The sequence below is a fragment of the Trichomycterus rosablanca genome, chromosome 11 (genome assembly GCF_030014385.1).
Source record: "Trichomycterus rosablanca isolate fTriRos1 chromosome 11, fTriRos1.hap1, whole genome shotgun sequence".
In the NCBI taxonomy this organism is placed as follows: Eukaryota; Metazoa; Chordata; class Actinopteri; order Siluriformes; family Trichomycteridae; genus Trichomycterus; species Trichomycterus rosablanca.
Window position 1 is genome coordinate 6,050,196 of NC_085998.1, and position 25,528 is coordinate 6,075,723.

The 25,528-nt window shown below is 41.7% G+C and overlaps 1 protein-coding gene across 3 annotated transcripts in view; it reads left to right on the forward strand.

Annotated features, from left to right (window-relative positions):
- Window positions 1-25,528, forward strand: part of si:ch211-220f16.2 (golgin subfamily B member 1) — a 63,633-nt gene that overhangs the window by 25,531 nt on the left and 12,574 nt on the right. The window contains exons 18-25 of one of the 3 annotated variants that reach the window (XM_063005046.1): window positions 2,243-2,383; window positions 3,391-3,514; window positions 6,138-6,271; window positions 7,999-8,108; window positions 9,601-9,769; window positions 9,862-9,966; window positions 11,447-15,955; window positions 24,591-24,748. In XM_063005046.1, coding sequence (XP_062861116.1) covers window positions 2,243-2,383; window positions 3,391-3,514; window positions 6,138-6,271; window positions 7,999-8,108; window positions 9,601-9,769; window positions 9,862-9,966; window positions 11,447-15,955; window positions 24,591-24,748 — 5,450 coding nt within the window. The remainder of the gene's footprint in view (window positions 1-2,242; window positions 2,384-3,390; window positions 3,515-6,137; window positions 6,272-7,998; window positions 8,109-9,600; window positions 9,770-9,861; window positions 9,967-11,446; window positions 15,956-24,590; window positions 24,749-25,528) is intronic. The other 2 variants (XM_063005044.1, XM_063005045.1) reach the window with 2 other exon arrangements.

Genomic DNA, 25,528 nt, shown 5'->3' on the forward strand with positions numbered 1-25,528 from the left:
CTCTTGTAATCGGGAGTCTTTCAAGTCGGTGTGTATTTCACACTACACGACTGATCGGCGATAGGGGGTTTCACACTACACCATCTATCACCAACTGGAATCGCAGGCGAGCTTCTCTGGTCTCCCAAACTATGTTTTGTCACGGAAAAAAACGAGAGAAGTGACGAAAGGTTTAACGATACCACGTTCAAAAAAGTAGGGAGCGATCAAAGTTGTTTGTGCGCTGATGTGCAGCATAAAATCAAAGAGAAAAATAAATGAATCCGAGTGGATTTGGCAACGCGACCAGCAGTGATTGTTTTGTTCTGTTGCGAGTTGGAGGTTAATGGTATTGGTATTATGGTTTGGCGTGGACGATAAGTTCACAAATATTGTAAAGCTTGTGTGTGTGCCCATGTATTCTGATAGAAACAATATTATCCCCCGCACCGCACTCATTGCCAGTCGCAACCGACTGATCCAGATATTCAACATGCTAGATATCTCTCCTCAGTCTCCTCAGTCGAGCCGCTCGGATCGACATAGTGATCGAGAGCTGAGTTTAGATCGCCGAGCGAACGCCGAGTTGCTCCCGAGCCGGCAAATCTAGCGCCGACCAGTCGCCGAGTGAAAATCAGGGCAAAAATGTAGTGTGAACTACGCATAATCTGGTTCTGTTGTAAAAGTACCAACCTCAAAGTGACCAGGCTCTTCAGCATTCCACTGCCCATTTACATCTATGGAAACGCATGGCTATGTGCTTGATTGATATTTGTTCTAATGTGACTTGTGCTGGGTTTGGATGCTCTTGTGTACATTTCATTTTGTACTTATCATTTCTATTTAGAGTATAAATCACTTCTTCATTCACTCTTCTCTCTAATCACTCGTTCCTGTTTCCACAAAACAGATGGGGATATGTTTTGTGCTAATTTATTCACGATCTCAACAAATACCAAAAAATTGACCTCATCATTTACAATCCAAAGCTTTACCCTACCCTTACACCGAATTAGAAACGCAAACTCGAAACACGTTCCCGTGCGGTGTGTTTGTCGCTTGTGGTGAAGAATGCTCTTCAAACTGCTGCCTCATTTAATTCCACTTTATTTGTTTTTCTTTTACCGTTTGCTGATAATGATGATGATGATGAAATGTGCATGGCTTTAATTTACGATGCAGAACCACACTGGCATGAATGATCGGGTTCAGAAGTCTGAGGCAACTTCCAGTTTATTTATTTCATCAGTTATCAAATACAGTGGTACCTTCAAACTCAACGTCAGTTGGTTCTGGGAGTGGCGTTGAGTTTTATAAGGCGTTGAGTTTTAAGGTATGTTTTCCCATAAGGATGTATGGGGAAACCTGTTAATGTGTTCCATGGTCCTGTGGAACTGCATATATTTTAGGCTATTGTAAAATAATGAGGTTGTTTTTGACACGTATACACTAAAAATAACACAAATATAATATAAAAACACCGAAATAAAAATCTGATTCTTACAATTTCTCAGAACCTCGAGCTGTAACACAAGTTTAAAAGTGAAACAGTGAGGAAAATCCAGATGAACACAGATACATGTAGAGCTTTCAGACTAATTAATATAGATTAATATAGATCCCTCATGGTTCAGTATCTCAAAAGTGTTTAGTTTGGTTGAGGGTGCAGGCCACTGGTCTTATAGTGTATCAGTTTATTGTGATTTATACTGAGGTACAATTACTAATATAAGATATTCAAACTATTGCTGATGGTTGCAGGTAACATGTTGCTTGTATCTGTCACCTCCTGTATTTGATGAAGGTGGTGAAGGTTGATTTCTCAGCCTGGTGTTTGGAGTCACTATGTTTAATTGTTTGTATTAAATATGTGGCAGCAAAACTTGATTAATTTATCTATTGTTTTAAATATCTAAACCCAAAAACCCAGTTCAATTTAAAACTACTGATTACAAAATATAGACGTATATACTAATACTAATTAAATAATTAATATGAAAGTATTTGATAACTGATGAAGTTTTTAGTCACACATCTGAAACTTTTTACACCACTATGTGTGTCGCCTGTCCTAGCATGTGTTGCTGTTTACTCCTTGCACTGGTATGCATGTGTTTACCCCACCACCTCACAGTTACCCCCCTGTTATCTTTTACTTTTTTACTTTGTTTTTTTTCCCCTTTGTTTAACTTCCTCCTCATTATAATGTGTAATAAATTATATTAAACACCTCATAACGTCCTGTGGCACAAAACTGATTGAGGATGACTGGTTCTTTCCTGGCTGCTCCGATCCAGCACTGGCCAATCGGCAGCGGGAGTTGGAGGAGGAGCTGGCACAGGCTCGAGGGCTTCGCCCACAAAAGGGCAAGAAGATGGGTAGTGCCGTCAGCCGAAACCTGCAGGTATGAACGAGGTTTTGCCATTGTGGTACAATGTGGTTATTGGCGTAAACAACTGAAAGTGCTTTCAGATGATAACAGGTTATTAATAAATAGTCAGAAAGAAAGAAGACAGATTATAAAAGACAGATAAATGAGAAACAGACAAATATACAGATGGGCTAAAACTTTCGGGCCAGGCCGGTGGACTGACGACAGACAGAAGAATCATGTCAGAGAGACTGACTGGTGGATAGAATAGGTAGATTTATTTTATTTAGTTAGTTATTTATTAGGATTTTAACGTCATGTTTTACACTTTGGTTACATTCATGACAGGAACGGTAGTTACTCATTACACAAGATTCATCAGTTCACAAGTTTAATGTCAAACTCAGTCATGGACAATCTTTTATTTCCAATTCACCTCACTTGCTGTGTGACTGTGGGAGGAAACCGGAGCTCCCGGAGGAAACCCACACAGACACGGGGAGAACATGCAAACTCCACACAGAAAGGACTCGGATCACCCCACCTGGGGATTGAACCCAGGACCTTCCTGCTGTGAGGCGACAGTGCTACCCACTGTGCCGACCCTAGAATAGGTAGAAGAACACTTTCGTTATTTCTATTTTGTACAGGTGGCTCGGTGAGTAGCACCGTCGCCTCACAGCAAGAAGGTCCTGGGTTTGATCCCCAGGTGGAACGGTCCGGGTCCTTTCTGTGGGTGTTTGCATGTTCTCCTTGTGTCTGAGTGGGTTTCCTCCGGGAGCTCCGATTTCCTCCCACAGTCCAAAGACGTGCAAGTGAGGTGAATTTGTCCATAAGTGTGATTGACATTAAAGACTCGAACTGATGAATCTTGTGTAATGAGTGACTACCACCTGTCCTGTCCTAGTTATACCATGTATGACCTGTATGTGACAAATAAACTTTGACCTTGGAACTGATAGTCTGACGGATGTGTAGAAGGACGGACAGACAGAGTTTTGTGTTTTTTTCCATGCGTGATGAACTTCTTGCTCTTCCAGGAGGATTTTGAGTTGGACGGTGCTCAGTCCTTTGCAGATTCCCACAATCCCTCAGGCAGCGTGACTCCGATGGAGGGGGAGAACATGGGAGGTTGGTGGCCTGAATTCACTGCTTCAAACACAGGTGTGGAGAACACTAGACGGTTCAGACTGGCATGCTCCGTCCTCCCATTTATGCATTATCCAAAACCATGTGTGGGTGCAACTTTCTACCATGTCTGTGTTCATGAAGCTTTATTACTGTGCTTATAATTCTTCATAGAGCCGCATCACTGTGGCTCTACTGTCTGTATGGTTGACTGGCTGTGTTCTAAATACATTTAGCATGCTGCCCAACACTACTCAGACACTCAAACTGAAAAACAGGCCATTTTATTTAGAGAATTTATGTATAGGTTATTACGTCTTTGAGGAGAACTCTGGCTTGTTTTGACGTCTCCGTGGTCTTCATCATGATGTTTAAGTATGTGAATGTAATTCACAAGAGTAAACATGGCATTAAAAGATAGATAGATAGATAGATAGATAGATAGATAGATAGATAGATAGATAGATAGATAGATAGATAGATAGATAGATAGATAGATAGATAGATAAGCCGCTCAGGTGGCGCAGTGGTAAAACACGCGGTGAACACCAGAGCTGGGATCTCGAATACATCGTATTTAGACTCATCTCTGCCTGATTGGCCTGTTGTTCATATAGGGGTAGTATATTAAAAGCCGGATAGGGACTCTCTCTCATAACTAATGCAACTACGACCTCTGCTGGCTGATCGATGGCGCCTGCACAGAGATGAGAAAAGAGTTCTCTCAGGGTGAGTCTCTCCATACACAACGCTGAGTTGCACTGCACTCGTCAAAGCGTAGGTGATAAGATGCATACGGCATGCGGGCCACATGTCGGAGGGGGCGTGGGTTAGCTTCGTTCTCCTCAGTTGGAGCGGGGATCGGCATTTGTGGAGAGGAAACATGATGCAATCGGGCAATTGGACGCGCAAAAAGGGAGAAAGCGAGAAAATGCCTAAAACAATATGGCACCAGAAACAAATTGGGAGGTTATGTATAAGATAATTTTGCAGGTGTGGCATGGGTGGTACAGTGATAAATTGCTCCAGCCCACTACTCCTTAGATCCAGGGGTTGAATCCCCTTTTGTGCTATCGGCCATTCAAGCTTCATGCAGACCTGATCGGCTGTGCCTGACGTAGGGTGGCCCATCTGTGGTGTGTTAGTGCATTTTGCCCAGTGGTTATGAGGAAGCTAGACCCTGACCAGGATAAAATAGTGATACAAACATGAAAATGAAATGTAATAAATGTATATTTAATCATTTGGGCTTAATTGTATGGATTCATGACATTCAACACTACAAAACATGAAAAAATTGAAGATGGGTGAATACAATTGCAAAGCAATTTAAGTTTAGTAGTTTATAAAGCATTATAAGCACAGTTATTTATTATGAACACGTGACTTATAGAAAGTCTGAATTTTTATTCATTTGGCATTGTTCTCACCTCACGTAACAGTTTGGTATTTTTCAGTTTCTAACCAGTCAACCCAGTGTGAGGATCACGTTTTGGTTGACGTATGTGTGTGTTAGTGTTTATTTTGTAGATGATTTGGAGCATGTGCGTGCTGGATGAACTGCCTAGTCATGGTTCTGTAGGATCTAGTCCATGTTAAATGAATGAGCGTGTTTGTGTAATGTTGGTGTTTGTTACGTTCATCTGTGGTAAGTGAATGTTCTTCAGTCATCTGTGTTTGTGTGATGGGAACTGTAAGTGCACGTGGATCAGGAATCATTTGTGAATGAATCAGAACTGACTCGTTTTAATAACGGTAGTTACACATTGTAGTTATACAACATAACAATATGACCAGGTGCAACACAGAACAAGCTAAAATGATATGCAATATATAGTATTTACATGGTAATATGAATATATACACAGAATAGTGCAAACCAGAACAGCGTAACCTGTATCACAGTAAAGAAAAAATGATTATTACACAAATTATATTGATTTTACGTACAGAATGTAAAGTGATATTGATACTGATCCGTGTATTTGATAACAGCTTGGGGTATATAAGACAGTTGAATTTGCTGTCTAATGATAAACTAAATTATTTTTAGTCTTTAAGGAATTGTCATGGGTGAAGCAGGTCGGAATATATAAAAAACGCCAAGCCGTGTCCTTACCTTACAGAAAATGAAACATCTGATCATACAATACTTTATAATCCACCTCAACACAGGTTAGAAGCCTCGATGTCACCCTGGACCCCAGTCTGGCGTCTTATTCTCACATTAAAAACATCACAAGAGCACTGCCAGACTTTGTTCTCCCCTCTCACACTCTGCCCTGGAGACGCTCGGCCACGTGTTCGTCACGTCTAGACCTGACCATCACAATTCTGTTCCACACGGACTCTCAGCTCAGGATGGACAGGTTGTGACATGTGCAGAACTCAGCTGCTAGAGTTTATACCCACACTAGTGGACCATGGGAACACATCACTTCCAAACTTAAACATCCACACCCCATAAGTCTATATTTTGTACATCATACATGCTCTTAAAGTGCCATGTTAGGAACAGACAGGTTTCATTTAAACTTCTTTTTTATTGCTCAACGTTTATATTATGTGCTTTAAAGTCTTTACCTTCAGTATAAACGTTCCAATCATGAAGCTCATTCCTCTCCTAGATGTTTAAATTAATCTCTGTCTGGTCTGTTAGAGGGTCTGAGGTCTGTAGTGGAAGAACTGGAGCTGGAGAGGAACCAGCTGCAGGAGCAGATCCTCGGATTGGAGGAGCACTGTCAGGATCTAGAGGATCGACTGCAGTTACAGGCTCGCATCGAATCACTGCAGGTATTCAGGCTTCATACAGGCTTCATACAGCACACGATCATATCGTTAATCGTATAACAGCAATTTCAGAGTAACTTTGCTATGTTTTGATTTATTGTCCTGCTAGAAGATCCAACCACTTATGGCATTTACATTTAGGACATATTAGACACTTTTATTCAAAGCGACTTACAATTGTGACCAAATATAATGCAAACATTTGAGGATTGAGGGCCCAACAGTGGCAACTTGGCAGTGGTGGTATTTAAACCAGCAACATCCTGATCACTAAGCTATCAGCTTTAGCTTTTGGCAGATGCAAAAAAGATCCCACAATCCCAAATCTGTTCTGTTAAATGCAGATCCTGTCTTGAAACTTCATTTAAAGCTTTATTTATTATGTCATCTGACCTTAAAGTCCAGTTCCAAAATAGTTATCCTTTATTTGTCATATATACATATACAGGTGTACAGTACAATGAAATTCTCTCTTTGTATATCCCAGCTTGTTTGGAAGCTGGGGTCAGAGCGCAGGGTCAGCCATCGTACGGCGCCCCTGGAGCAGACAGGGTTAAGGGCCTCGCTCAAGGACCCAACAGTGGCTGCATAGCAGAGCCTGGATTTGAACCACCAATCTTCCGGTTGATAGCCCAAAGCTCTACCCACTAGGCTACCACTGTAAACATGATTCCTTTCTTGAAGCTGGTGTGTAACTGTAAGATGCTTAAATCTTCTACAGATCTGTAAACATGATCTCACACTTTGTGTGAGGGCAGAATACACTTTCATCCTCTTTCAGTCAGGTTGCTTTAAACTTCCCAAATATTGCTTTTACAGTGGATGTAGAGACTCATGTTCATACCCCAGGAAAACAAAAAAACACTGTTTTCTATTAGTTTGTCATTTTTTATTGCAAGCTTCTTGTATCATCCCCACACTGGCTATGAAGAGCCACATAATATGACTGGCCCCTTCAGGCATCTTAGGTGCTGTCTCAAATATGGAGAGTCACACTATGCCCTCCTTAAATCCTCCACCACTCCTGACCAGTGCCTTAATCAGACAGATAGAGGTTGTGCGTTTTTCAGTGTTGAACTTTCTTCCAGTAGACACACTGAACTGTGACACACTTTAGTAGCATAGCTCCACTGGAATGCTTCAATGTTTTTTATTTTATTTTAACTTAAAATGTAAATAGGAACCTGTGTTACCGAAGTTACATTTCGATCATGAGAATTTTTAGTGGTGCAGATGATTCAGACACGGTTTTGTTCCAAATTTTCCTGGAAGAAAGTTATTGCAGATGGGAAAGTTTGGTTTTTCATCTTGTAGAGTAAATGAACTGTAAAGAAATGCACCATTTTTATGACCTTAACCAAAGGTGCCAATACTTTTGACTATGACTTACAGTTTGTGTTTTGTGTTTCTTCATCCGGATCCGTTTGTTTGTTTTATGTTCAGTTATAAATGAAAGTGCATGATCACTATTCAAGTACTGTACAATCATCCCTTTAACACAGGTGACCTTTGATATAGATGAAGAAGGGCGATCAGTTTGGGTCTCTCAGGTGTGTGTGAGTGTGTGTGTGTGTTACACAAGGGTGCATCTAATATTTGGGATTGATTGGATTGTTTTACTCACCACTTGTTTTTTTTCTTTCTTTTTTTCGTTACGTCTGTTTGCTTTAGGATCTATGATTAAGTTTTTTCAATGTACGAACAATCATTTTTGGTGTTTGATGTTTCAGAATGAATCAGAGAAACTGCAGCTTCAGCTCAACACCCTGCGCACCCAACAGAGCAGAGATGCTGAGAAACACCAACTCCTCGTCACCAGTCTGAACGAACAACTTCAAGGGTAATGTAACCTGTAGCATTAATGGTATTTATATACATTTAAAATGTTTATTTATTTTTAAAGAGAAACTTGCAGGACTTATGAGTGATAAAGCTGCTAGCAAACTATAGAGGACTCGCTGCTTTTTGGCACTTAATGGCCAAAAGTTTTTGGACACCTATTCTAATGATTAAGCTCAAGTGTAAGAGGTGTATATAATCTAACTGTTCTACTGTGCACCAGAGATGTTCACAAGTCACAAAATACGAGTCTGAGTCAAGTCACGAATCTTTAGGCTAGAGTCTGAGTCAAGTCACGAGTCAATATAATAAACACAAAACATATATTGGAAATGTAGCGTAGAAACAAATAATCTGTAAGTTCAGATAAAAAACAACAACAGATTAGCGACCGTATTTAGCCGTTTTACTTCGTGCCTTTACTTTCCTAGTCATTGTGCAAATGAATGTAATTGTAAATAAGGTACCAGTTAAAAGCTTAAACTGATACGTTTTGTTTTTATTGCAAAACAAAAGCGCCCGATAAATCACGGCACAGCGGCCAAAATCCAAAACACAGCAAAAAAATCATAACCACTGCTTACCTTAGCTTATGTTCTTCCAGATGTTATTAAATTTATAACCGTGTGTCCCATTAGGAATATAATCCGTTATTTTGTAAATGTGCTTATAATTTAAAACCTCCAAAGTTTTCTCGGTTGTGAAGTAAAACACGAACTCGTTAGAAAGCCGATCAAGTGTTTCACTGACAATCATCTGTGTAACTGAATAAATGCAAATAACAGCATTTCTTACTAACAATTACAATCAGAAGGTCTGATTGGTTCAGATAGCGGCTCTTTCAACCATTAGCGCCAATTCTGTAGCAGTGTTTGTTCCTGTGAAGTGCACTACGTAGGGTATTCCACCATTTTAAATGAGATTCCAATCCAAAGGTAACGAAAATGTTCAAATGAAGTGAACTTCAAACTGTGTAGGGAGTAGGGAGCGACGCTTCATCACTACGCTGGAAGCTGGCTGTAACATTTACCCATTGCGTGTGTTACGGGTTAACTGTCACACATAAAAGACGGGTTAATTGTCACACATGCTGACGCTAGAGACTTTTGTTGTTTACAAGTCATTTGAAACGAGTCCGAGTCGAGTCTGAAGTCGCTGTGTGTGCACTCGAGTCCCCATCTCAGCTGCGCACACCCGAGATCCATAAAGACACAATCTGGTGAGTTTGGTTTGAAGTTCAGCCACTGTAAACACCTTTGCTGATTGTGAGCCAGGCCTCCTCATCCAACACCAGGGCCTGACCTTACAAACGCTCTTTGGGCATCTTCTGGACAGATTTTCCAGATTAGCGAATTGCGTTTTGACTGCAAATAGAGGGAGATGCTTTATTAATAGGCTGTCCAGCAAGCTCCTAGTCAGGTGTCCACACACTTTTGTCCATATGTTTAGAATTTTGATGATGATTCTAACCCATAATAAAATGTGTGAATCAGGCTCAGCAGCACACGCGAGTGTCTGGAATCGTCTCTAATAGAGAAGGAGCACTCGCTCGCCCAAACCTCTGAGAAGCTGGAGCTGATTGACAGTTTAAAAGAGGCTGTGAGAGAGAAAGAGGAGCAACATCAGGACCTTTCTGAGAAGCTGGTGCAGACGGAGCAGAACGTGAGTAGCGCTCTTGTTTTAAACACTTCTGCTCTCAACAGAAAGATCTTCTCAGTGATCGTGAGATGTTTCCGTGTTTGTGTGAAATGCAGCTGAGTGAAGTGACGAAGAAGTGCTCAGGGTTCGAGAAGCAGTGCTCGGAGCTGAAAGCGACGGTGACGGATCTGATGCAGAAACTCGCTGCGCTGAAGGAGAAGGTGAGGAATCTGATCCTGATGCCTTCTGGAGAGATGCTGAGATGTTTAACTCAAAGTGAATGTATATATATGTGTGTATTGGAGGTGCTCAGGGTTATGCATCACCTCATCACTGCTTAGTCTCCAGTCACACAGCCAGCAGTGTTTAAAAAAGGGACTAGCGCAAAGGTTACCGCCTCCTTACTCCATAAGAAAACACAGAGAGTACCATGGTGCTCCATACGTGCTGCTGCTGGCTTATCAGAAGATACATCAGCCATAACATTAAAACCACCTCCTTGTTTCTACACTCACTATTTATTTTATCAGCTCCACTTACCATATAGAAGCACTTTGTAGTTCTACAATTACTGACTGTAGTCCAGCTGTGTCTCTACATGCTTTGTTAGACCCCTTTCATGCTGTTCTTCAATGGTCAGGACCCCCACAGGACCACTACAGAGCAGGTATTATTTAGGTGGTGGATCATTCTCAGCACTGCAGTGACACTGACATGGTGGTGTGTTAGTGTGTGTTGTGCTGGTATGAGTGGATCAGACACAGCAGTGCTGATGGAGTTTTTAAACACCTCACTGTCACCGCTGGACTGAGAATAGTCCACCAATCAAAAATATACAGCCAACAGCGCCCCGAGGGCAGCGTCCTGTGACCACTGATGAAGGTCTAGAAGATGACCAACTCAAACAGCAGCAATAGATGAGCGATCGTCTCTGACTTTACATCTACAAGGTGGACCAACTAAGTAGGAGTGTCTAATAGAGTGGACAGTGAGTGGACACAGTATTTTAAAAACTCCAGCAGCGCTTTTGTGTCTGATACACTCATACCAGCACAACACACACTAACACACCACCACCATGTCAGTGTCACTGCAGTGCTGAGAATCATCCACCACCTAAATAATACCTGCTCTGTGGTGGTCCTGTGGGGGTCCTGACCATTGAAGAACAGGGTGAAAGCAGGCCAAAAAAAGTATGTAGAGAAACAGATAGACCTCAGTCAGTAATTGTAGAACTACAAAGTGCTTCTATATGGTAAGTGGAGCTGATAAAATTGACAGTGAGTGTAGAAACAAGGAGGTGGTTTTAATGTTATGGCTGATCAGTGTATTTACACATATGATATGTGTGTTAGCTTGCGGACATCCTTGGCCACCCTGGATGTTGTGCAAACGAGAAACCACCAGAGTGCACAGAGAAATAGAGTGTATCCAAATTTGGTTCTGTTCTGTTTTGGAGATACTTCAATCGAATCATCTGTCCAAAATGATTTGGTCCTCAACTACAATCAGGGATCCTCTAGCAGCGGAAGACAAATTGACTATAAATTGGGGGAGAAAAATGGGATAAAATGCATAAATAAAATAGAAAAAAATAAAGGAATATGGATCCAGATTGTGCAGTAAGGACCTCAACGTCTGAAAATGTGGTAATCCAGTTACGAACTGGTTCTTGTTAAGGTTTCTTTTTGTGTTTTTCAGTCACAAAAACAAGAAGCTACAATCGAATCATTGCAGAGGGACTTGGATCAAACCAACGATGAGCTGGACAAGCTAAACGCTGCACATTTAGAAGAACGAGCACAGCTTATTCACGATCTCCAGAGCTGCGAACGAGAAATCGACACCCTCAAAGATGTTATCTTGGATAAAGACAAAGAGATTTTTGCCCTGTCTGGAAACATGGCAGAATACACAGAACAAATAAACGAGCTTAAACAGCAGATGAAGGATAAAGAGGAGGCTCTGGTTCGCATGGAGAGTGCACTGGTTAAAGCAGACAAGGAAGCTCAGATCATCCGAGAATTTCAGTCTTCTGATCAGCATTCGCTTAATACCAAGATAACCGAGCTGATGGAGCAGGTCCAGATCAGGGAAAATGAGCTGAAGGAGGCGAAAAATGAAAAAAAATCCAAGGTGAAGGAGTTAAAGGAACTAGAGAAACAACTCGATGAGGACAAGTCGACCATACAAGATCTGACTACGGAAATACAGAAGCTGAAAACAAGTCAGCGAGCTCACCTCTCCGAGTGTGAAACCCAGATTTCATCACTGAAGGATCAAATGCTCGCCGCTAATCAAAAACTGAAGGAGTCGGAGGACGTTCTTGAACAGCTTAAGGAGACCAGAAGTTCTAATGACAAGCTTAAGGAGCAGATCCATGACCATGAGCAGTTTCACGAGAAGGAGATGAAGACGCTCAAGGAAGAACGTAACAAGCTGCTTGCGGAAGTTACAAAATATAGCAGCGAGTTGCAGTCTCTGTCCAGTCAACTTCAGGCTCAGGTTGAGTGTCATGAACAGGTCAAGCGAGAAGTGAATGACAAACTGGAGGCTATGACCTTGCTTGAGGAACAGCTTAAGAATGCAGATGAAGAGAAGCAAAGACTGGAGAAAGAGCTTGATGGCAAAACGAAGACCACATCGATTCTGGAAGAGGATTTGAAATCGCTGCAGAGTGAAAATTCAAGCCTTAAAAAATCTCTCGAGGAAAAACTGGACATGTCGCAGTCCCACGTGAAGAAGCTCACTGAGGAGAATGATAACCTTAAACTAAAGGTTGAGGCCAAAGATCAGTCTCTAGCACAGATGTCTGAAGAAAAAGATCAGTTGCTTTGTAAAGTTTCAGAACTTGAATCACAAAATTCTGACAAACAGAAAATGATAGAGGAGCTCCGTAAAGAGAAGGAGGAGCTCAACGTTAGATCTGTAGAACTTGAGCAGACCAGGCTCTCTATTGCTGAAACGCTCTCAGTAAAGACAGATGAATGTAATAGTCTCAAACAGTCTCTGGAAGACCGTGAGAAGATGTTTTCTAATTTCCAAAGCCAGTTTGAGGTGTTGAAGTCTCAGGTTGACCAAATAAACTGTACAATATCTGAGAAAGACAAACAACTAGCTGAAAGAAATGCTCGGATAGATGCCCAGCAGAGTCAAATCGAGCAATTTAAACAGACTTTAAATTCAGAGCTATCTGAGAAGGACAACCAAGCTTCTCAGTTCACGTCTTTACAGGGTGATCTTATGAAACTGCGAGATCTTTCCTCCAGTCTTCAAATAGAGTCTGATTCTCTTAAAGAAGAATGTTCTCGGCTTAATCAGAGCCTTCAAGAACGAGAAACGGCCCTCAGTGACAAAACCGACGAGTGTCAAACCTGTAAAAAGGAACTCGTTGATAGAAAGGAGTCCTTCGCATCCCTTAGCAGCCAGTTAGAATCTGTTAATGAGCTTAATGTGAAGCTGGAGGCAGAAAAAGCTGAAGTTAAAAAGACCCTAGAAGACCTGCTCTCTAGTAACGCTAAGCTTACAGAGGACATGACTCAAAGGCAGGCTGAACTAGTTGGACTACATAACCACATTCAGGCCCTGAGTGGTCAAAACCAACAGCTACGAGCTTTATATGACAATAAAGAAAAAGAATTAGCAGATGCAAGGCTGGTTGCATCCGAAATGGATAAAAATTTATCTACGACCCTTGAGGACAAGGCCAATCTCACGTCTCGAGTTTCTACCCTTATTGAAAGAAATGGTCATCTTCAAAATGAAGTAACAAATCTAAGGGAGGAAAATAGGTCACTCGGCGATAAAATATCAGGACTTGAAATGCAGCACAGTGAAAATCGTAAAATTATTGAAGGCTTGCTGAAAGAGAAGGTAGATCTTGGCAAGGTCATCAAGCAGAACCAGGAGCATTCACTTGAGAAGGCCAATGAATGTGAAGGTCTATCAAAACAACTTCAGCAAGCTGAAGAGGCCGTAAAGGTTCTAAAAGAACGAGCTGATATGTCAAATTCTCAGTTTACTGACAATGTTTCTAAGAAAGACCAGATTATTACACAACAAAGCCAAGAGATCAAGAGTTACCAAGACCAGGTTGCTCAGCTTCAAGAAACACTTTCGTTACTCCAGGAACAGAGTACGGCTCTTAAATCAGGGCTTATGGAGAAGGATGCACTTTTACAACAGCAATCCAATGAACGTACTTTCCTACAAGATTATCTTAACCACCAGAAAGAGCTTTCCAAAAACTTCCGAACTGAGAACGAGACCCTGAAGAACGAGTCTTCACAACTTCTCCAAGTTTTGACAGAGAAAGAAAAGGAATGCCAAAACCACACAGATGAACTCAGCAAGAGAAACGAGTCTCTGGTTTCACTAAGCAGTCAGCTGGGAGACATGAACGAAAACGTTGTAAAGCTTCAGTCAGATAATGAGCAGTTAAAAAGTTCCTTGCAGAGCCACTTGGCGGAAAGTGCCTTGCTCAGAGAGGAGATCTCCCAGAAACAGGTTGAGCTTGTGAACCTTCAAGACAACATCCAGGTGCTCAGAGAGGCAAACAGAAAAATTAAAGCAGAGCTTCAGAACTCTGTTGCTAAAACTCAAGAACAAGTTACTGCTCTTGAGAATCAGTTGACCATCAAAGAGGCCGATTTGGCATCAGTGTCGCAGCATCTAGCAGCTGAGTGCTCCAAGGTAGAAAGCTTTCAGCTGGAGTTGCAGCAAAAGGAAGAATCCTTTAGGCAACAGGAGACTTTTCTGAGTCAGTTGCAGAACAGGTTCGAATCTGGAGAAGATCAGATCAGCCAGAAGCTGGAAACCATTGCTGAACTTCAGCGCGATGCACAGAACTTGCAAAGAGCTTTGCAAGAGAAAGACGTCGTGTTGCTGAATAAAGACCAGGAAATCAGCCGACTTAGTGACAGAATTGCTCAAGATTCAGCGGCATCCAAAGCTCGAATGGACTCAGACATGGATGTCATCTCTAAATTACAAGTGGAACTGCAGGTTCTTCTCGAAAAGAATGACAGTCTCATCAGTTTTCTTGTAGAGAAAGATGCCCTAATGCAGGACGAAGTTAAGAAGAATCTGAGCATCAAGGCTGATCTGGAAGATGCCGTTTTAAAACTTAATTCTGAAGTCCAGAAACTGTCCTCTGAGACAGAACAACTCAGGAAAATTTTAGCTGAGAAGGAACAGCTCATCTCTGATGCTAAAACAAAACATTCAGCAGAGATCAGTAGCTTAAACAAAACTCTACAGGCCAAAGATTTAGAGCTGGAGGCACTCAAGGATTCAGCTGAGATATTGAACAGGAACTTTACTGACCAAACAGCAGAGATAAAGAGACTAAACGAAGAAACCAGTTCTACTGTGGCCGACCAAAACAAAGCTCTACAAGAACTTCAGATGAAGGCTGAGGAAGCTAACTTGTTTAAGAATCAGTTTATGGAAAGTACAGAACTTGTATCCCAGCTTCAAAGTCAAATTGAGGTGCTCATGGAGGAGTCTTCAAGGCTCTCTACAGCAATAGAAGAAAAGCAAAGTGCCTTAACTAACCTTCAGGATAAATTCGCTTCCCAAGTGGAGGAACTTCATGAAGCTAAGACCCTGCTCTCCCAGAAAACTGAAGAAATCCTAAACCTCAACCAGATTATCAGTGAGCGAGATGCACAAATTGACACCCTCACGCAGGGCTCTTCAATGCTGCACAATGAGATCCAGGAGCTGAAGATGTTCAGCACAGATATCTCCAAGCAAAAGGATGACGCATTCTCAGCCCAGCAAATGAGCACCAACTCACTGACACTTGAAATCGAGAGGTTAAAAGCCCAACATCTTCAGGTTGCAGTCCAGGTGAACTCCCTAACTGAGAACCTTGAGCAGAGGGAATTAGCTCTTCATGCTATTGACAGTCGATACGCTTCTCAGGTTAAACATACAGAGCATGTCACGTCTGAGATGGAAAAATTAAACGAGCTGTGCAGGAAGTTTCAAGAAGAGAACAGTGTGACCAAGCAGGAGCTAGATAAAGCTAACAGTGAGATGAAATTAAAAGAAGAAGAGGTCAAAATGTTGGTCCTGAAAAATGAAGAGCTCAGTAGGAGTTACTATGATGTTCAGAGGACTCAAGAACACCTACAGCTTCAAGGTCAGCGCCAGTGTGGTAGCATGGAGAAAATGAAGGCAGAGATGGAGCAGCTCCAGGTCCAGGTTAGTGCCAAAGACAATATAATCATCGGATTAAAATCAGAAGTTCAAAGAATTGAGCAAACTCTTCAAGAGTCTGAAAAAGAGTGGCTATCAGTTCTCGATAGGGAAACGCAGGCTAAAAATTCCCTTTCTGAACAGTTACAGGGAATGGAAAGCGAAGTGTTGTCCAAGGATAGTAAAGTCAGTGCTCTAAAACGAGACTTAAATCAGTTGAATGAAAATTTAGCAGAAGCTACATTAGCCATAGGACAAGGTTCTGAAAAGCTTAAGGAGAAAGAATTAGACGCTGTTGCAAGCAGAAGCAAACTAGAGGAGATTTTGGCCACCGTTCAGTTAAAGGAAAGCGAGAATATTGGTTTGAGACAGACCTTGCAAGATATGGAAATTAAGTTTAAGAAGCTAGAAGAGAGTCAGGAGTGTTCTCAGAAGGAAATATCCATTTTAACACAGTCCATGTTGGACAAAGTGGTGGCGTTTGAAGAAGAGAAGGTTGGCTTGCAAGCCACAATTAAACAGCTACAAGAAGGAGATCAGTCTGAGATCTTCTCCCTAAAACAAGAATTAGCTGCACTGAATAATGAACTACAACAGAAGCAAGTAGAGTGTCTAGAACTTCAAAGCAATAGTCAAGACATGGATACCGTGTTGGCTAAAGACCTTGAGGATCTCCGAGAAAAACTTAGACTAGAATCTGAAAACTTTAAAGAGGTTCATTTAAAACACAGCGCACTTACTGCTAACATTCAGGAGAAAGACGACCAGATCAGCTGCATGAGCATTCAGATCAGTCAACAAAAAGAACTGCTCAGTTCTCTAAGCCAGCAGTTGAAATCAAAGGATGACTCGGTAACACAGGTCGTTACATCTGCCTCAAATGAAAGAATAAAGTATGAAGAGCAGAAAAACAATCTACTTTCAGAGTTAGAAGAGGCAAAAGAGCATCTATCTGTTTGTCAAGCTCAAAAAGACAAAGCAGAATCAGAAACCAAGGCTTTAGTCAAGGACAACAAAGAGCTTAGGTCAGAACTTGGCAAAATAACCAAGGAGAAAGATGCTTTGAAGAAAAAGCTTCAGGCGGCACTTGTTGTTAGAAAAGATTTGCTCAAGAAAATGGAGGAACTTGAAAAACAAAATGCAGAAAAGGCCAAGAACGAAGATGAACACGATGTAACAGTTTTAGAACTTAATGAGCAAGTAAAAGAAAAAGATTATAAAGTCCAAGAGCTAGCACTGATCATTTTAGAGAAGGAGCAAGTAATTCTGCGTTTGGAAGAACAACTAAAAGAACAGGAGGTTAAAATAACCTCAACTCTTCAAAAACTAGAGGATAAAACATGCTTAGTTGACCAACTTCAAATGACTATCAATGAAAAGGATTCAAATTTTGAAAATGAGAGGTTGGGACTGGTGGGGAAACTTGAGCAACTAGAGAAAGAAGTCAAGACAATGAACGAGGGCACAATAAGTCAGGCATCAGGTAGCATTCAAGAATTAGAAAGTGAATTGGCAAAGGTAAAACATGAGAAATCCAATCTTCAGAAGAAAGCTAATGCTGCATTATTGGCTCGCAAGGAGATGATCAAGAAATCTCAAGAGTCTGAGAAAAAGCTAAACGAACTTAAAGGCAACTATGAAGACCTTCAAGAGAAACACAACCAACAAACTCAGGACCTGGATGCTATCAAATCGAGTTTTGACCTCAAGGTTCAGGATCTGGAGTTTGCTCTACAAACTACAAAAGCCGAAACCGAGGCCTTAAAGATGGAGCTTAAGGAACGAGACAGAACTGTACAAGATTTAAGAGAATCCCTGACTGAGCAGGAATCAAGATCATCACAAGCATCTTCATCACTTCTTGAAGAGTTAGATGGTCTTAAATGTGACCTGGAAAAGAAAGTGTCTGAATTGACTCACAAAGATGAATTACTGGTTGAGTTGAAAGCACAGTGCACAGAAATTGCAGAAAATTTGGTGTCTCTGAGATCTGAACTTAATTCTGCTGTGAAGGATGTCGGTGAAAAGAATGAAGAAATCATGAAGCAAAAGACTTACCTTCAAACGGCTGAAGAACAACTTGAGCAGCTGCATGAAGACATGAGCAGGCTACAATCTGAGCATCAGAATCAGTTGGATATGCTTAATGCATCAATAAAAGAAACACAGTCATCCCCAACTCAGTCTGAAGAGCTGGAGGTTCTCAAACATAATCTGGAAAAGACGACCTCTGAATTAGAGAAGTTAGAGCTCAAGAGATCTGAACTTGTTGAGGAGTTAAATGGGAAGAACGAGGAGATCCTAACAGCTAAAAGCCAGCTTGAACAAAGGTGCCAAGAAATGACCAAGCTCCAGTCTGAGCATCAGAACCAACTAGCATTTATCGAAGAGCTGAAATTAACTTTACAAGGAGCTGAAAATGATAAATGCAGGGCAGATGAGCTGCAGAACATTGACAGACTTGATCATGAAAGAAGTCTTGTTAAGACTGAACTGGATACTGCATTGGAGGTCCTAACACAGAAATCAAACGAGCTGCAATGCCTGCAGCAGGAATTAGCCACAACCCAGCAGCAAGTTCTCCAAAATCAGCAGGAGTCAGGATCTGAAATTGAGCAATTAAAGGCACAAATCGAAATGCTGCAGAAAGAAAAAGAGAGCTACATAGTCAAACTTGAGAATTCCAGATGTGATCTTTTACAACTTGAGTCACAAAACAAGAATTTGGCATGTAAGACTGAACCAATTGACAAGACAGTTGCATTAGATATTGTGCCATCTTTCCTGTCGGAATCACCTCAGGTGGACCATGAACAACACTCCCAATTTAAAGAGGGTTTTACTAATACCAGAGAAGAGCTCCAGTCTGTGCTCTTGGAGAAGGAGGAGCTGATATCCGCACTAGAACAACAACTTCAAAGACAAATTCACCTCCATGAGGTTGAGATGGAAAAAATGAGAATCAGAGTCAGCGAGCGTCAACAAAAACCAGCAGAACCTGGAGAAAACAAGTCTGTAGATCATCTAACAAAGAAGCTACAGGCTGCTTTAATTTCTCGCAAGGAGCTAATAAAAGAGAACCGCACAATCAAAGAAGATATGCAGAATCTGCAGTCAAAGATGACGTCTTTGGAAAGTGCAGCGTCCGAGCTCAAACAACAGAAAACAGACTTGGAAAATACCCTCTCTACAGTCAGCACCAAAAAGCAGAACCTTGTTGCAGACGTAGATCGAATCCTGAGCGACAATCACAACCTGTCTGCTGCCTGCGAAAGCCTTAAGCTTACAATTGAGAACATCACCCAGCAGAAGCAGGCCTTTTCATGCCAGCTGGAGTCCCTAAAAGACTCTCAGACAGAAGAGCTCTCCGAATGGAAATCCAAGCACGCGGACCTGAAGCAGGAGTACGAGTCTCTTCTACAAGCCTACGAAAATGTCAGCAGTGAAATAGACAAGATGAGGCAGCTTCTCGAAGGTGCTAGGAGAGAAAGACAGGAGGCTCTTGTGACAGCTCACAAGCATGAATCTCAGATAGAACATTTTAGAAAGCAGGTTGCTGAACTGGAGGAGGAGAATGACAAAATAAAAGAGAAAATGAGAAAGTTTGCCAAGTTAAAGCAACGAAAGATCGAGGAGCTGGAAGCAGAGAATGAGAAGATCAAACAGGACCTCGTATCATTTGATGACCGACAAAAGTGCACTGTTGATGAAATAACGTCCCTGCAGAAATGCTCTGAGGATCTCCGAGAGCAGATGTCAGAACTTCAGCAGGATAACCAGAACTTGAAACAGGAACTAAAAGAAACAAGTTTATCCCTTGAAAATTGGCACAACGACTCAAAAACAACTGAAAGTAATTTGCAGCTCAAACTAGATGAAGCTCTGTGTTTGAATGGAAACCTCACAGAGCAAATTGGGGTTCTGAATGCAGAAGTAGCTGCACATGTTGAACTGGTGAAGCTTCTACAAAAAGACAAAGCAGATCTCTCAGAGAACCTGAAACAGTTAGAGAATAGCCATGATGCAGAACTAAAAGAGAGAGATCAAATCATTGCAGATCTGCGCAAGGTCATTGAGGAAAACACTCAAGAAACTATAAATCTGAATGAAAAGGTTAAAATTTTAGAAGATGACAAATGCATGCTGCAAGAGGAACTTGAGAACGTCCAAGAGACGTCTGATAAAGTAAAAAATGAAAATGAATATTTGGAGACGGTGCTTCTGAAAAATTCTGAAAGGATTGATGAATTGACTGAGGCCATAAATGTGCTGCAAACCCAAAATATAAAGCTTAGCGCTCAAGTGAAGAAAGTTAAGGAGGACAAGGCAAAAGCGTGTGAGGAGAAAGAGGAGCAGCACTTGAAACTTGTTAAAGAATTTGAGGAGAAGCTTAAAACCTTGCAAAGAGGCACCGAAGGGTCCAAAAACATGAAAAAGGAACTACAAGAGCTGTTGAAAGAAAAGCATCAAGAGATCAACCAGCTACAGCAGGACTGCATCAAATATCAGGAGCTCATTTTAAACCTGGAAAGGTCTTTGAAGCAGTCTGAGGCCGAGCATCAACGAGTCGAGAAAGATCTCAGAGACGTTACAGAGAAGGTCTCAGATTTGCAGAAGGATAATGGAAGTCTTGAAAGTGAGCTCAAGTTGCACAAAAATACCCTCAATGAGACCAAAAAGGAGCTGTCCAGGGTGAGCTCTGAAGGAGACAGACTCCAACAAGAACTCGCCGAGAGGCAGCGACGATTGGAATCCGAGTCCCTGGAGAACGAAAGGTTGTTGGAAAAAATGGCCGAACATCAGCAGGCTCTTCTAAAAGAACAGAGAGTTGAATTGCAGAAGCAGATCAGTGACCTCCTGGAACAGAACGACAGGGAAGCTAAAGTCATTACATCATTACAAAAACAAGTAGAGTCCAAAGATTTGAGAATTAAGGCCCAGCAAAGAGAAGCAGAGACCAGTTCCACCAAACTAGCCATGCTTAGCGTAGATCCAAAGAGTACTGATGTCACCAAGCAGTGGGATGATGTGTTTCAAAAGGTTCTGCGTGATAAGGATAGTCAGCTCTTTGAGCAAGGCTTGGTTATTTCTCAAATGTTAGAGGACAACAGAGCAAAAGATAAAGCGCTACATGATATCCAAATTGCTAACAAGAAATTAGAAAGGACTGTAAATGAATACTCGGTTGCGGCTGCGGCACATCAGCGGCAGCTCTTTGTAATGCGTGCTAGCAATACTGAACTCAGTCAGAACATTGAAATACTCACTAAACGCTCTGTAGACAAGAGTGCCTCAATTGAGAAGCTAGAAAGTGAAAAAAGCACACTAATGAAGCAAATTAACGATCAAACATACTCTGTTTCCCAACTAAAGTCCAGTCTTGATCACTCAGACAAAATGCTAGCAAACAAAGCGTCCGAGTTCCTTTCAGTCCAGAACCAGTGCAGCAGACTTGTAGTTGAACTAGAGAGGCAAGAAGCCATATCTTTGCAGATGAAATCTCTTCTTCAAAACAAAGATGCTGAGATATCTTCTTTGTTGTCCTCAAAAGAGGGGCAGATGTCCAGTTATCTGGAGCAACTTCAGGCTAGTCATCGCGCTCAGGTGGCAGGGTACGAGGACAGGTTAAGTGCTCTCTATGCCAGACGCGAAAGCTCTGAGCAAGAATCAAAGATTTTAGAAAGCAAGGTCAGGAGTCTTCAGGCAAACCTGGACAGCGCTACCCAGGAGAAACAGGAGGTGTTAGCAAATATTGACACATTAAGAAACTCTGTACTGTCTCTGCAAGCTGAGAAAGACCATCTGACAGCAGAATTAAAGCAGACAAAGGAAGGAGGTCATGAAATATCTGCAGAGAAGGCAACCAAGAGCTTGAAGCAAGAAATCAAAAACCTTCTTAATCAGATGGATGATCTGAATTCGGAGAATGCCATGCTGAAAGCACAGCTTGTACGATACAGAGAAGATCTCAACCAGGTCTTATCGCTTAAAGACAACCAGCTAAAGGATCTTCTCAAAAAGCAGCAGGATTCCATTAGAAACCTGGAAAACCAGAAAAGATCTGTTGAACTGCAGCATGAGGATGCCCTCATGGAGGTAGAAAAGGAAGTGAATAAAAACCAAGCCCTCACAGAGCAGAAATGCCAACTGGAGGCTCAGGTGCAAAAACTGGAGGACAGTTTATCAGCCTTATGGAAGGACAAGCTTGAGGCAAATGAGAGCAAAGTGATCTCAGATTTGCAACAAGCCATTTCAGCTAAAGCTTCTGAATGTAACGAACTTCAGCAGAAGTTATTCGCTCAAAAAGTTGCCAATGATGACTTGAACAAGAATCTGAAGGAAACGATAACGGAGTCAGATAACAAGCTGGCGGAGGCAGAACAAAAATATAATGAGGAGCTGGATGCCTTTGAGCAGGAGGTTAGCCTAATGAGGAACGAGAAGGAATTCGCAGATCAACGAGTTGCCGAATTGGCCAAGGAAATGATGCAAGCTGAGCAGGACTTGTCCGAAGCTAAAAACCAGAATAAAAATCTCAAATCTCAGAATGAATCACTTGGAAAAGCCATGGTGGCACTGCAGAACGATCGAGATCAGCTAACCGATGATTTTAAGATCCTTCGCAGCAGGAACGACGAGGAACTCAGGGAAACCAGGGCGTCCATGTACAGATTTGAGCGCCAGCTCAACGAGACCACATCAGAACTGGCTGCTCTCACTACAGAGAAGAATGTTTTGACCCAAAGGCTTCAGGCTCTGGAGAGCAACAATCCACACTCCAGGTTATCAGCGCTGTTGAATGAGCTCTCACGAGCTGTATCGGAGAAGGATGCAGAAATCAAACGAGTCTCACTGGAGAAGACGTCATACAGCAGGCAGGTTAATGCGTTCTCCAAATCCATGGCCAGTCTGCAGTCCGATCGAGACAGACTGTTGGAGGAACTCAGGAAGACCAAGAAAGAGTTTGAATATACACAACAAAGGAGTCCTGATACTATCATGGCTGTGAAATCGGAGGGTTCGAAAAGCCTTAGCATCAGTGTTGGTGCCCTTCAGACTGACCGAGACAGCCTGGTGAGTCCTAGGCTGTGGCTCTGATTTAAGTCAGTGATATTTGTGGCATGTGGGCATTTGCTGATGACATGAAATGCTTTAGTTGGTGTTGCTTTGACATGGCTTGGCTTTGGATGTACTACATTATGGGATTAGGTTTTTCTGTTACAATCAGGTCGAATGGACTCATTTTAGTTCTCTTTACTAAGTGGAAGTATCAATTTTAGAAGTTATTTTGACCTGAAAGTAACAAGTTACATAAAAGTGTGACTGTCTGGTGTTTGGTTCAGATTTGAAGTACCCTGAATCGCTAATTATTCATCTTTGTTTGTCTTGTCCATGGTCATTGTTGGTTAGGAATGTTTCCTTAATCTATCTGAATCTGAATACAAAGCATGGGTGGGAGGTGGAATGGACAGAATCCCAGTTCATCCCGCAGCCCTGAATATCTAACCAGTGAAAATAATGTTTTAGTTTCTTTTATTGCTCAAGAGACTTCCAATAAATGTTCATTTTGTGGAATATGTGGTTTAGAAACAAACCCATGTCCTTCTGCCAGCCATCCCCTAGAACATCACTGCCTCAAGACATTTTAGAACTTTTTTTTAAAACTAATATCTGTGGGCACTCATGTGGCGCAGCGGTAAAACACACCAGAGCTGGGATCTTGAATACATCGTATCAAATCTCAGCTCTGCCTTCCGGCTGGGCTGAGCAACCACATGAACAACGATTGGCCTGTTATTCAGAAAGGGGGGGGGTATTAAAAAGCCGGATAGGGTCTCTCTCTCATAACTAATGCAATTACGACCTCTGCTGGCTGATTGATGGTGCCTGCACAGAGACGGGGAAGGAGTGCGCTGATCAGGGTGTGTCTCTCTGTACACAGTGCTGATCTGCATTGCACTCGTCAAAGCGTAGGTGACAAAATGCACACGGCTGCTGCCCACGTGTCGGAGGGTGCGTGGGATAGCTTTGTTCTCCTCAGTCAGAGCGGGGATCGGAATTTTTGGGGAAGAAGAAGCATGACGCAATCAGGCAATTGGACGCTCTAAAAGGGAGAAAATGCATTAAAAAAACAAAATCTGCTACACTCAATTAAATGCTAATGATTTGACAGTTGAAAATGATTGGTAAACAATGTCATCCTGTTTCTAAATATGCAACACTTTTTAATATTTGTTATTATTTGTTTACCAAATGTTATTTAACTAATGGCTGAAGTTCTTCGAAAGTCCATTTGAAATGAAACATTTTAACAACAGTGGACAAATCTGACCCAACTACCACTCTATATAATCAGACTCATCCATCATGCTTTTGACTTCAGGCTTTTTACTTCAACCTTCTTTAGTGGCTGTTTCTGTTTCTGCTAGTTTCTGTTCTCTCACCTTCATCATCTATCAGAATGACCTACAGACACTGCAAGAGTTTTAGGGTTCCATTTCCATCAGGGTTTTTCATCCGTTTTTGCTGAGATTAACACACGTTATGTTGTATTTGTACTGATTATTTAATGGTTTTGGCATTATTATTATTGTTATTATTATTATTATTATTAAAGAGTTGTTTTCTTCCTCCATTCCAGCAGAAAGAGGTTCTGAATCTGAGATCTCACAACGCAGAGCTGGTAGAATTGAAGCAGAAGTATGACGACCAGCAGAGGCTTCTACAGCAAGCACAGACTTACAAACAACAGAGTGAAAAAGAGGTTGTTGGATACCAGACAGAACTGGCGGAGCTCAGGTGGGTTCTCAGTAGGGTCGTATTGAGGTATAATTGGTGTATATTTCCCAGTTTCATCCATCCACATGCAATTAAATCGATATATTAATAATTGCCTTCTATCAGATGATTTTACATTGGACTATTTGTTAATATAGTGTATAGTCAACACTATACCAAGGTTAAGCTATTTAAAATGATAAAAAGGTTGAGGCCACTGCCTGGTTCACTACACCCTCGCTGGATGAACAGGCCTCTGGCACTTGCTTCCAACATCATTTTTTACCGGACAATGGTGGACTCCTACGAAGAGCTTTAACACATGCTTGAAGTAAAACATGGTTTTCTCTCTTTCGCTCCACCAACCAGTAGGCATCACTGCTGCAATGACATTGAAACCATACCTCCCTCAAGCACGGCCAGTGTGTCAACCATGCATGTAGCACGTCAAGTCAAATTTATTAGACATTGTCTCAAAGCAACTTTACAGAATCCAGGATTGACAGAGCACGAAACTCTGTTGAGCAAGCCGAGGGCGACAGTGGCAAAGAAAAACTCCCTTAAACTTCCAGGAAGAAACCTTGAGAGGAACCAGACTCGGCAGGGACCTCCATCCTCCTTGACTGACCTGAAGAATAGTTTGAATAAATTAAGACTTACACAAATCCTACCTACACAAAATTAATTTAAACTAAAAGTTATAAGTAGCAAAAAGAACATCATTATTCAGTCCAGTCTGTAATCAAGTCTGAATTGAGTTCTTGACATTTCCGGGGCAAACGCGCCAGGTCCGTCACATCT